Genomic DNA, 12,132 nt, shown 5'->3' on the forward strand with positions numbered 1-12,132 from the left:
GAGCGTCAGAATGCATTTCCGAAGGTTTGAGTTTACTTTCTAATCGTCAGAAACTCATTCGCATAGCAGACTCCTCGGAGTTGGGTTGGTCAGTAGTCAAAGAATACCAAAGCAACCCACTTGCTTCGGACTCCGAAGACGAGAAAAAGTTAGCTCGTGCTGAAGCCAGGGCCAACAGAAAATGGAAGAGTAAACGTCCATTTTCCGGTTTCAAGAGATTTTCACCGTACGGTCGTACAGCGTCAGTGGAGACGCAGCCACAGAAGTCAGTCGCAGCTTGGAACAACATCTCAACAGTCACAACCAGCAGGTCAACCCGGCCAGGTCTATGTTTCGCATGTGGCAAGCCAGGGCATTGGAAATACGAGTGTAGAAGTACAAGTGCTGACAAAACGAATGAAAAGATAAGTAGTCTTTCTGTTTTTGATTGTAATAAGAGCATATGCAAAAATGATACAAATGACACAGATAGTTTATTTTTAGAAGAGAGATTGATTTCTAAAAATAGCATTGGTTTTTCCGATATAGACGAAAGCGTGTCGCCAGTTGGGCGATTGAAAAAATGTATAAATGAGTGGGAAAATGTCGGAATTGATGTTTATATGAGAACAGTCATTACTCAGGGGTATAAGTTGCCTTTCAAAACATTACCTAATACTTGCGTATTGAAGAATAATAAGTCTGCTAGGGAAAATCCGGAATTTGTTAAAGGGGAGATTAAAAAGTTATTGCATAAAGGTTGTATTTCTAAAATTAATTATATTCCTGCCGTAGTAAATCCTTTGACAGTAGCATTCGGAAAATCGGGAAAACCCAGGTTAGTTTTAGACTGTCGGCATATAAATCCACACCTGGTTAAATTCAAATTTAAATATGAAGATGTTTCAGTGGCTTCAAATATTTTCAAAAAAGGAGATTTTGTTTTTACTTTTGATTTGAAGTCTGCGTATCACATCATAGAAATATTTCAGGATCATAGAGAATATTTGGGTTTTTCTTGGGAAAATGAAGGAGAAAGACATTTTTATATGTATAATGTGCTCCCATTTGGAATATCTACAGCAGGTTTCATTTTTACTAAATTAATGAGAATACCAGTACGACACGTGCGTTCAATGGGCCAAAAGTTAGTCATGTTTTTAGATGACGGTATGGGCGGACATAATGATTTAAGCGTTGCAAAATCTTTTAGTATTTACGTACATGAGTTGTTACTTAAACTTGGTTTTTTGGTAGCAGAAGAAAAGTGCAATTGGATTCCAGCACAAACTTCAGTTTGGCTCGGTTATTGCTGGGAAATGTTAACAGGCACACTGCATGCCACCGATGAAAGAATCTGTAGGGTAGAAAGCACGATCGATTCTTTGTTTTTTCAAACAAATAAAGATAAGTCAAATGTAGTTTTAGCTCGTTTTCTAGCTTCCGTAATTGGTCAAATCGTGTCTTTTCAAAATGCACTAGGAAAGATAGTATTTTTCAAAACAAGGTGTCTTTATCGCTGTTTAGAATCTAGATTAAATTGGGGTTCATGTGTTTTTGTTGACAAAAACGCTCAAAGTGAATTGCGCTTTTGGAGGAAAAATGTAAGAATTTTGAATGAAAAGGGGAAAGAAATAAATACAGAATTAACATGTGATTTTGAGTGTTTTTCTGATGCCTCGTCTACTGGGTACGGAGGCTATGTAGCCCTTTGTGCGGGCGCCTTAATTGAAGGCAGTGAGGTGCTGGGTAATTGGAGTGACATAGAAGTTGCACAAAGCTCCACATGGAGAGAAATTCAGTCAGTAGAAAGGGTTATGAAAAGTAACGCAAAACTTTTAAAAGAAAAGAATGTCAAAGTTTATTGTGATAATAAGAATGTAGTTTCAATTTTACAGAAAGGTAGCAGGAAACAAAATTTGCATGAAGTTTCAGAAAACGTTCGGTCTTTTTGTGACAAAAATAACATATGTCTTTTTTCAGAATGGATACCCCGAGAAAATAATTTTGTAGCAGACGAGTTTAGTCGTATGTATGACAATGATGACTGGAGCATTCAAACATGGGTTTTTTCCATGTTAGATAAAGTTTGGGGTCCACATACTGTGGATAGATTTTCGTCAAATCATAATGCTCATTGTCAGCGTTTTAATTGTAGGTGGTGGTGTCCGGGTTGTGAGGCAGTCGATGCTTTTGTGCAAATTTGGAAAGAAGATAAAAATTGGTTAGTGCCGCCACCTAGATTGGTCGGCAGAGTTTTAGACAAAATGTTAAATGAGCAGGCATCTGGTACTTTAATAGTCCCATTGTGGAAGTCAGCCTCGTTTTGGCCAAAATTGTGTAATGACGATGGTAGTTTCAAAAATTGTATAGCAGAATTTAAAATGCTACCAAAGAAAGATATTATTTCAGTTGGTTTTGGTAATAATGGTATTTTTGGGAAAAATCCTTTGTCTGTTCAGATGCTTGCTCTTAAGATACGGCATTAAACAGTTTTATAGTTTTCAGATTGGAGGTGAAAAGGAATGTCAGCATGATATACTTATTTTATAGTGTAAAAATATTACAACATAAACATAACATATTTTATAATCATTTTTCAGGCATAGGATTGAAACGCAACATAACAGAACAGCTACAAGAGGCCGGTTGTTACGACCAAAGTATGGTTGACAGTATGTGCCATCGTTTACTTGACTCAAAGAGTAAAAACACTAATAAGAAATACAGCAACGCATTTAACAGATGGAGGGTATATTGTTCTAGAAAGGGTTATTTATCTTTACCCGCGCGTCCTATTTTGGTTGCACAATATTTAACTGAACTTTTAGATACTGGAAGTTCGTATCATACCGTGTCTACAATTTTTTACGGAATAAAATGGGCACATGAGTTAAACGGTTTAGAAGATCCAACAAAAAACTCATTCGTGAAAAATTTATTAGAATCATCCAAGCGTACAGCAAAGACACCTACACAAAAGAAAGATCCAGTGTCAACAGAACTCATTGTAGAACTTTGTGATAAATACAAAATGTCAGTTGATTTGTGTATAATTCGAAATTTATGTATGATTACATTGGCTTTTTCAGGTTTTTTGCGTTTTGATGAGCTCAGTAATCTAAAATGCTCAGACATTATTTTTAAAGATAGCTATATAAAAATTATTTTAAGAAAGAGCAAAACAGATCAATATAGATTTGGTAATGAAGTTTTAATTAGTAAAGGTATTACTTCAGCATGTCCGGTTAGAATGTTACAGAGGTATATAAGTTTAGGTGACATAGATGTTTCTTCTGATATGTTTTTGTTTAAGCCTGCATTTAAATCTAAGTCCGGTTTAAATCTGATTCATAAAAACAAACAGTTAAGCTACACTAGAGCAAGGGAATGTGTTACATCACTTTTTAAGACCATCGCTCCAAACTTAAATATTGGTCTTCATTCTTTAAGAGCAGGGGGCGCTTCAGTAGCAGCAAACAATAATGTTAATGATCGGTGTTTAAAAAGACATGGTAGGTGGAAGTCCGATTTTTCAAAAGATATTTATGTAGCAGATTCATTAGAAAAACGGCTAGCTATTTCTCAAAGTTTAAAAATCTAATATGTTGTTTATATTTGATGTGATTTGCGAATATTTTTGTTTTTGTTCCTATTTCTAACTTTGAATGGTTTCTAGCTATTGTGCAGCGCTACCAGGCGAAATATATGTTTGTGTTACGTTATTTGTAGTAAAGGGGAGACTTTTTACTTTACCGCGTTACGTAGTATAGCGGTAAAGTTATGTCTGCACGTTACGATTGAATAAGTCACATGACCAATGTTTGATTGTTTTGTTACAAACTGACCAATCGAAATGAATGGTATGATAACATTGGGATAGGTAGAGTTTACAGGTATCAGTTTCTAGCGTGCACCACTGCTAATAAACACGTGCTTTAAAATTTCAAGTTCATAGATTTAAAAATAAATAAATAAATAGTGGTTATTAAATGCAAACTTTGGTGAAATGTTGTTATAAGGATATGTTTTAGTTGAACGTTTATTAGACCATTCATGTTATATTATTTAATATTTCGTGTGAAGTCCACACACGCCGCTGAGGAAGGCACTGAACTTGTTAAATTGGACACAGGTTTTATCAGAGTAACATTCTCTGTTTGTTTTCCTGGACGTCGTGTTTTCCGATGACGCGGATGTTTATTATTGAGAGATCTTTTAACATACTGTAAATGTCACTGCATTATAATATGTATACATATAATGTCACAAATATTGATACAATTGTATGTTTTTGGTGTAATAAACGGTCTCTCGTAGCTATTGTGCAGCGCTACCAGGCGAAATATATGTTTGTGTTACGTTATTTGTAGTAAAGGGGAGACTACTATTTTCTTGACTTTTTAATTCGTTCTAAGTATTGTACATTGTATTCAGTAAACCTAAGACAACATCATCAAGAACATAATGTTAATCTAATTACATGTTATATATTAGATATATCAGTAGAGCAATAACATGGTTTTCTGTCGCACTCTCAATTCTTTATTTCGGTTTCTGCACAACAAAATAAAGTTTTGTGTTGCTTATTGTGGAAAAATGGAAATATTCCTTTGAAAGACATTGTTTAAACATCTAGTTTTCTAGTTATTGTTCCGTGGTAAGCTTCTTTTTCACTCGACATACATCCTTTTAAGTAGAAGAAAGAACATTTACTAGATTGATGTATGTCGCAGCAGAGAACAACAATTGCATGTGCAGACAGGGTACCGTTTTAATAGATTTCGCAGAAAGGGTACCGATATGAATATGCACATTATATTACTATAATTACACTCTAAGTAATAGAAAGAGCATCGAAACACAAGGCTATTTGATTTGTAGGAGGGGTGCACCATAGACAAAAATAAAAACACGTTCCCTTTTGTCGCAATACAAAACCCCTGAAATAAGAATACGATATTTCTATCGCTATTCCTTTCTCTGTCATCACAATAAGTTAACCTCAAAAAAAATTAGCCAATCGATGGGTTACTAATACCTGCACTCAAGTTAAAGCACTGTGCATGTACACCGTTTATAACCAGTAACGCAGGAATGTGCAAATATCGCAGGAATTGTGATAAAGTTACGCAGAATTGTGCAATTTAGTTACTAAAATAGAGAAAATAAGAATCAATAAAGAAAGTCCAACACGACAAACGAGCACCGCGATAAGTAAATGAACTAATATTTTTATTGTACACCAAATTGGAAGAAATGAGTCAGCATATACGGTTGCTGAGACATTATACTTTAAACCTCATCATCATTTTATAAACAGGTCATATTTTCAAAACAATGTGTGAAATTTCAAATATGTTAAGTTACAAATATTATGTGTTTTAATAACAGATGTCAAATAGTACTTTTGTAACTGGCAGATTAAGTGTGGCTTTCCCTCTTTATCCAATAAAAGTTTTATTTTATTAAGGTGATAATGTCAATCAAGCCGTCTGTACTTATTAAAGTGTTAAATTTTATGACTGATAAAATGTCCAGGTGATGATTGCTGTTATAAGCACGTTCCCTTTTGTCGCAATACAAAACCCCTGAAACAAGAATACGATATTTCTATCTCTATTCCTTTCTCTGTCATCACAATAAGTTAACCTCAGAAAAAAATTAGCCAATTGATGGGTAACTAATACCTGCACTTAAGATAAAGCACTGTGCATGTACACCGTTTATAACCAGTAACGCAGGAATGTGCAAAGTAATGTAAATGAACTTATATTTTTTATTGTACACCAAATTGAAAGAAATGAGTCAGCACATACGGTTGATGAGACATTATACTTTAAACCTTGTCAACAATATTTCCGTGAAAATGTTTACTTTTCCAGATTATTCATGAAATTGTCGACCTGACTAGCGTATTGATGGCGATTTTTAGTTTCGTTGATATCTTTAAATATAAAAACGTACATATTACTATATGTTTTTTTATATTCGGTGTACATGAGATATTTTCTACTCGTGTCATATTACACGTAATTAACAGATAAAAGATAATTGAGACCATTTTGACGAGGTATTGCCGAACTTGTGAATGAAACTCTGAAGCAGCGGCGGTTATCTCATTAAAAGTAGCCAAATCTTATTTTACCAACTTCCTTCTATTGTTATACGTCACTTGTAGTTTGACAAATGCCTTAGGTATACAGAATATAAAAAATAAAGTTTTAAATATATGTTAAATGTATATATTTATTTGACGAAACACAAAAGTCACCTTCAAAACGCTAATCAGGTTGCCTTTCTCACGAATGATCTAAGAAAGTAAATATATTTCTGAAACAAATTGTAATGCTGGTTAAAGTATAATGTCGTAGCAGCCGTATGCGTTAATTCATTTCTTTAAGTTTGATTTAGAATGAAATTTTTTGGTTCGTTTACTGTCTGTGTTATTCGTTTTGGCAATAGCGTTGCACAGATTCACCGTTACTTTTACGTTAATTGCACATTCCTGCGTTACTGGATATGCACGGTGATGTATATGTATACGATTTAACTCCGACATATTTTCAACAGAAAGGTCCCTGCAATATGATTCAATGAATATCTAAACTTATTTGGTCAAAGATGTACAAACGTAAAGTCACATCATATTATTGATACGTACCCTTTTCTGCTGCAATCCGTGTGTTTGTAGCGTTAATCAGATCAGACAGCGTGTCTTGCTGTTCTTCTGCAATAAATGTAATAAATAAAAGTCGTGAATAACAAAATATCTGTAAAAACTATTATCAATATCTGATTTTCCTCAGTGGTACAAAATACACTTGCTGTTAAAAAGGTGTTGAATAAACTTTTTTTTATAACAAAACGTTCATTGCTTTGCATATACGGTGTTTGATTTTAACTATATTTTTAATTATATTTCCTATTTAAGTTATTAAGAAGGTGTATTTTGAGTCCCATTAACCAAATTTCCTTCATAAGCATCGCATGTTTCAGACACACCAGAACCCACGACGGAAAGAATATCTCGACGATAAAAATGCTTAGATATAAAAGGAAAGTCAGGAGGGTCAAATCACATTTTTGTTTTCTTCAAAAAAAGCTTATAAACGTATCTTTAAAAACGTTGAAAACTTACACTTTGATTTTCTCTTTCACATATGGTGTTGGATCAGCGCAAATTCACATATATATTTTTACTGATGCTCAATTATGAGATCCATATGGGGTTCACCACCCCAACACCGCCCCTTCGTTAGGACGCTACATTATTGTATATTGAAGCTTAGTCTTATTTATTCTTCTCAAAAAAAATGGATAGATAAAACTATAAAATATTTTATTGCTAAAGTGTTTTCTTGATAAATTTTATCTTTTGCATTTTATGAAGTTCAGAACACATAAAAATATTTTATTTTCTTAACTGTTTGAAACATTGAAGTCTATCTTATGTACCATGCTTGTTTAATCTAAATACAAATGTACCTTGCTTTGACGATATTATACGGAGTTGACTCTGCAGGTCCGCGTCGATGGAAGATATACGCTGACTCACTTTTGCCTCCGAATCATTGAGTTTACTTTCAAAATCTACGTTCATTTCTTCCTTTAAATTTATCAATGTGAATCGGTTTTCAATATCCGACTGAAACTTTTTAATTTTGTTTTCAAACTTTTTTAATGTATTTCTTAAATGCGTTTTTTCATTAATGAGCATTTTGCGGACTACTGCTGATTGCATCTCAAAATCACTTTGAAACATTGCGTCAGAAGCATTTGTAATAGTTTTGACGTTCCCATTTGTAAGAGACTTCGATCTTTCTCCCACAAATCTGTCCACTTTGTTTGCTATCAATGAAACATTGGAACCAATTTGTTCAATCTTCTTCTCTATTCCTTCAACAAGAGATTTAGTTTCTGCCAGCTCGGTTTTCAGATTCGTGGTTTCATAAACTAGCAATTCATAAACTGTTTTTGGGCTTAGCTCTAGCTCTGCCTCACTTGTCGGACAAAAGCACAATAAATGAAATATTATTTTTAATCCAACGCGAGACATTGCTTTATTGCCGATAGCGAATAACGTGTTGTGAGCAAATGTTTTTATAAGACTGAAGTTAACTTGTCTAGAATTACGTTACATATCATTATATATATTAAACATAACGGCTTTTGTTTCAAACGTATGGTGTAATGGAAGGGACACTTATATCTGCTAATATTTGGATGAATTAATCATATTTTCTCAAACTTGTTATTTGTATCATTTGTGTTACACACCCGTAATGTTACAGACAAAATATTGAATCTTGCAGACCAGATATGTCGATGTCCGCAGCAGCTTTGAAAAGATTTCATTGAAGTTCTAGTATATCATAAACTACATTTGTCATATAATATAATGATGGATAAATTACGATCTTTTAATTTCAGTTAAAAATAAATATGTCATGTAAGAATGTTTAAACAATATCAGGACAGATTTTATACCATTTGTCCAAAAACTATTCGTATATGTATTTTGTACCAAAGCTTTAGTATGAAGAAGACGATGGTCTATTGGTTAATAAGTCTGTCTCTCAACCCATGGATAGTGCATCGAGCCTTAATTGGGTTACGACCATGTTTCTTAATTTGACATCAGTTCAAGCTATTTCCAGGAAGAGACCTCAACAATGGTTCACCCTTTAAATATTCATCACATTCGAGTCGAAATAGATATATGCATGAAACAAAATGAAAATGTCAGTGATATACTATGTATTAAGTTACATTGCATTTCATACAGACTGTTAATATTTTTTATTGCTGCTTTTGTTAAGCAGTGAGTTGTTCACTTTCCCCTGTATTTGCTTCCGTAGAAAATATGGTATCAAATATAATAAGAAGGAATGTCCGAGGAAAGAATTGTTTGTTTTTCTTTCAATTTATCCGTCACGCCATCATCACATGTCATATGTTTCAAGTGTTGTGACTTTATCCAGCTATTTTGAGAATCATTAGAAAGAGACTAAGATATACTCATAATGTTGAAACTAACACGAATATTATATAATACTACATTTATCTATTCTCGAACATAACATAGACAAAACTAGAAATGTGTCCATAGGACACGGATGCCCCCACACGCTACTGTTCTGTCAATCTTATGACTCTAGGTCAAATATTTTTGGACTACATGTGCCACAAGTTGAAAACTAAAAATCAACAAAGGGCCATAATTCTGTTAAATTTGATCACAGCAAAAATTCCTTCCTCTACTACCATCTACAAATTAAGGTTGTTCATCCCTGTAAGTTTAAGCAAAATCTGCCATCCGGTTTAAGAGGAGTTGCGTTCACAAAATTTCTACAAAGTATATAGTGAAAAAATCAACAAAGGGCCATAATTCTGTTAAATTTGGTCGCAGCAAAAATTCCTTCCTTTACTACCATCTACACATTAAGGTTGTTCATCCCTGTAAGTTTAAGCAAAATCTGCCATCCGGTTTAAGAGGAGTTGCGTTCACAAAATTTCTACATAGTATATAGTGAAAAAATCAACAAAGGGCCATAATTCTGTTAAATTTGGTCGCAGCAAAAATTCCTTCCTTTACTACCATCTACACCTTAAGGTTGTTGATCCCTGTAAGTTTAAGCAAAATCTGCCATCCGGTTTAAGAGGAGTTGCGTTCACAAGATTTCGGGACGTACGGACGGACGGACTGACGGACGGACGGACAAGTGCAACGCTATATGCTCCCACATTGTTGGGGCATAAAAATCATTTCAATGTAATGTCAAGTGCCACTACTTGAACAACGCCTTTAATTAAGTAGTGCGTCTGTCTTTTTAACAATGTCTTCCACTTCATACACAAGGACCGATAATTGTTCAAGTCGACAGCAAGCTTACAAAATATGTCGTGAAAATCAAGGTCATCTGTGTAACACACTTTTTAGTAAACAAAATATCACAATCTTAATTCTATTTAGGTTAGTTTTGATATATTCGGCAAGTAGTTCAATATCACGATGTTAAGATGGAACACAGTCTAATTTATCCACCATAACATCATTTCGTCAGTGAACTGCAGTGTAGTTTAAAAGAGCTGACAACTTAGTCTGGAATCTAATTTTTGTTAAGTAACAACTCCTTTAATCAATTAAGGTTATTTATTAATATAATGTTATTGATTATTTTGCCTAAGCTGCACATCTTATAGTGCCCTCTCTGTCCCACATGTACTTGCGCTAGTTCGATTTCTCTATGGGTGCTCTGTCGGATGCTGCCTCATTACTGTGTACATAAAACTTTATGCTATCACAATTTCAAGTATCCGGTCATTTATTTTATATCGCATCTGTTTCTGTATAATTCTGTTATTTTTAATGCTAGCTTTTGAGCACTTTAAAATATTCACAAATGTTAATAGACATGAAAAGGAGAAATGAAAGGTAAAGAGAATGGTAACCTGCCGTCCAGAACAGTCAATCAGGGTTGTCTGGCCAGGCTCTGAAACACAATTTTCGTTATTATACAGATATGTTAAAACACAAGTTTGAAACAGATCAGATCATAGAGGTTAAATGGCTAAGTATAGCACAAATTTCAAATTAAGGTGGCAATTTCACCACATCGACATAATGAAAGAAACTGTTTTGGAGTTAACGCAAATTTGGAAATTGTAAAACAAATGAGCATCATCACTAGAACCTTTTGTTACTTAAAACCTCAGAAACAAATATATACTAATCGATTTCTACTTCCATACATTAAAATGATCCCATACTTACAATCATGCAGAACAGGGTTTGTAGAGAAATTGATTAAGAAGATTTTTTTTCATTTATTATCAAAACAAAATTAAGTACATCTGAAAGAAGACATGTCTCAACAAGGATAAGATCTGGTTAGTATATGTCTGACACTTTTCCCACGTGATTATAATGTATCTGATGATAGACAATATTACAATATTCAAGATAAAGCTGTCGCTGGATAAATATCTGTTTTATATCTTAAAATGCCAAATGTGTTCAAGCTTCAGTATTGGTTTGGTTGTTTCCTTTATTCCTTTTCAGTAACATATTCGTTCATTTTCAGTGCCTTATTCGTTCCTTTCAGTGCTTTATTCATTCTACATTGCATTAATTGTTCTTTTTATAGATTTGTTCGCTCATTTTCAGTACTTAATTTGTTCTTTTTTCATGTTTTTTGTAGTATGTTTTTTTTCTCTTTCAGTGCTTTAATGTATATTAACAGTGCTTTATAACAGTCGAAACTAGTAAAGATTAAAGAAATATGTGTTGTTTTGTTATATTTTAACTGCAGTGCTTTATAAGTGATTTTCAGAGATTTACTCGTTATCTCTTTTCTTCTTTTTTTTGTCCTTTATTCGTTTTAATATCATAAATATTGTGTTCATTCTTTTCCAGTGAATTACCCGCTCCTTTTTAGTGAATTAGTTTAATTCTTTTAATGTCTTATTAATTTTGATCTTTTGCGTCTTTTTTCGTTATTTCAATTGCTTTATTCGTCATTTCAGCCTTTTTGATTGTTAATTGTCAATATTTTATAAGTTTATTTCTAACGTTTTAGCCATTTATTTTCAATGCTTAATTTGGTAATTTTTTAATGTTTTAATCATTTATTTTCAGTGCCTGTCTCGTTAGTTCTTATATTTGCTTCATCTTTTTTTTTTAAATATTACAAAATGTTTCGTGTCTATGTAATCATATTAAAGTTGAAATCATCCGCTAAAGTTCGTTGACTGGTCGAGACAATCTCAAAAATGCTATTTTCATTAATGAATAAATAAAGTATTAAATTCCTCACATTTACCATTGTTATTAGTGTAATATCTACATTAAACTGTCGAGAAAAACTCTCATAAATAAGCACTTTATGATAAAAGTGTCAACAATTTCTGTGAAAGTAACTCTTATGTATCTTAAGTATTTCCCATGTGACATTGTATTGTTAAAAGATTTTGGTCTACTGTAAAAATAGGTCTTTGTAGTCAGACAAACTAGATACTAGAAATAACTTTCCCAAATATGCCTAAAGAATCACCGTATTCAGGGTTTATGTGAAATAACAATCTAACCTGAAAACAAAATGATATCATTATCTCTCTTAAAGCATATTTTATTTACATACAATGGGAAAA

The 12,132-nt window shown here is 33.2% G+C and overlaps 2 protein-coding genes across 2 annotated transcripts in view; one reads left to right on the forward strand and one right to left on the reverse strand.

Annotated features, from left to right (window-relative positions):
• The window catches only part of LOC132731375 (uncharacterized), a 4,809-nt gene extending 480 nt beyond the window's left edge, over positions 1-4,329 (forward strand). Inside the window, exon 1 of the mRNA XM_060717549.1 lies at positions 1-4,329. This exon is cut by the window's left edge and continues 480 nt beyond it. Coding sequence (XP_060573532.1) covers positions 1-2,468 — 2,468 coding nt within the window. The 3' untranslated portion in view covers positions 2,469-4,329.
• LOC132731379 (uncharacterized) overlaps positions 1-8,083 on the reverse strand; it is a 19,481-nt gene extending 11,398 nt beyond the window's left edge. The window contains exons 1-2 of the mRNA XM_060717554.1: positions 7,468-8,083; positions 6,644-6,709 (exon numbers count right to left, since the gene is read on the reverse strand). Coding sequence (XP_060573537.1) covers positions 6,644-6,709; positions 7,468-8,038 — 637 coding nt within the window. The 5' untranslated portion in view covers positions 8,039-8,083. The remainder of the gene's footprint in view (positions 1-6,643; positions 6,710-7,467) is intronic.
• Between the last annotated feature and the right edge of the window lie 4,049 nt (positions 8,084-12,132).

The sequence above is a fragment of the Ruditapes philippinarum genome, unplaced genomic scaffold, assembly GCF_026571515.1.
Source record: "Ruditapes philippinarum isolate M1 unplaced genomic scaffold, ASM2657151v2 ctg1072_1_1_1_1, whole genome shotgun sequence".
Classification (NCBI taxonomy): domain Eukaryota; kingdom Metazoa; phylum Mollusca; class Bivalvia; order Venerida; family Veneridae; genus Ruditapes; species Ruditapes philippinarum.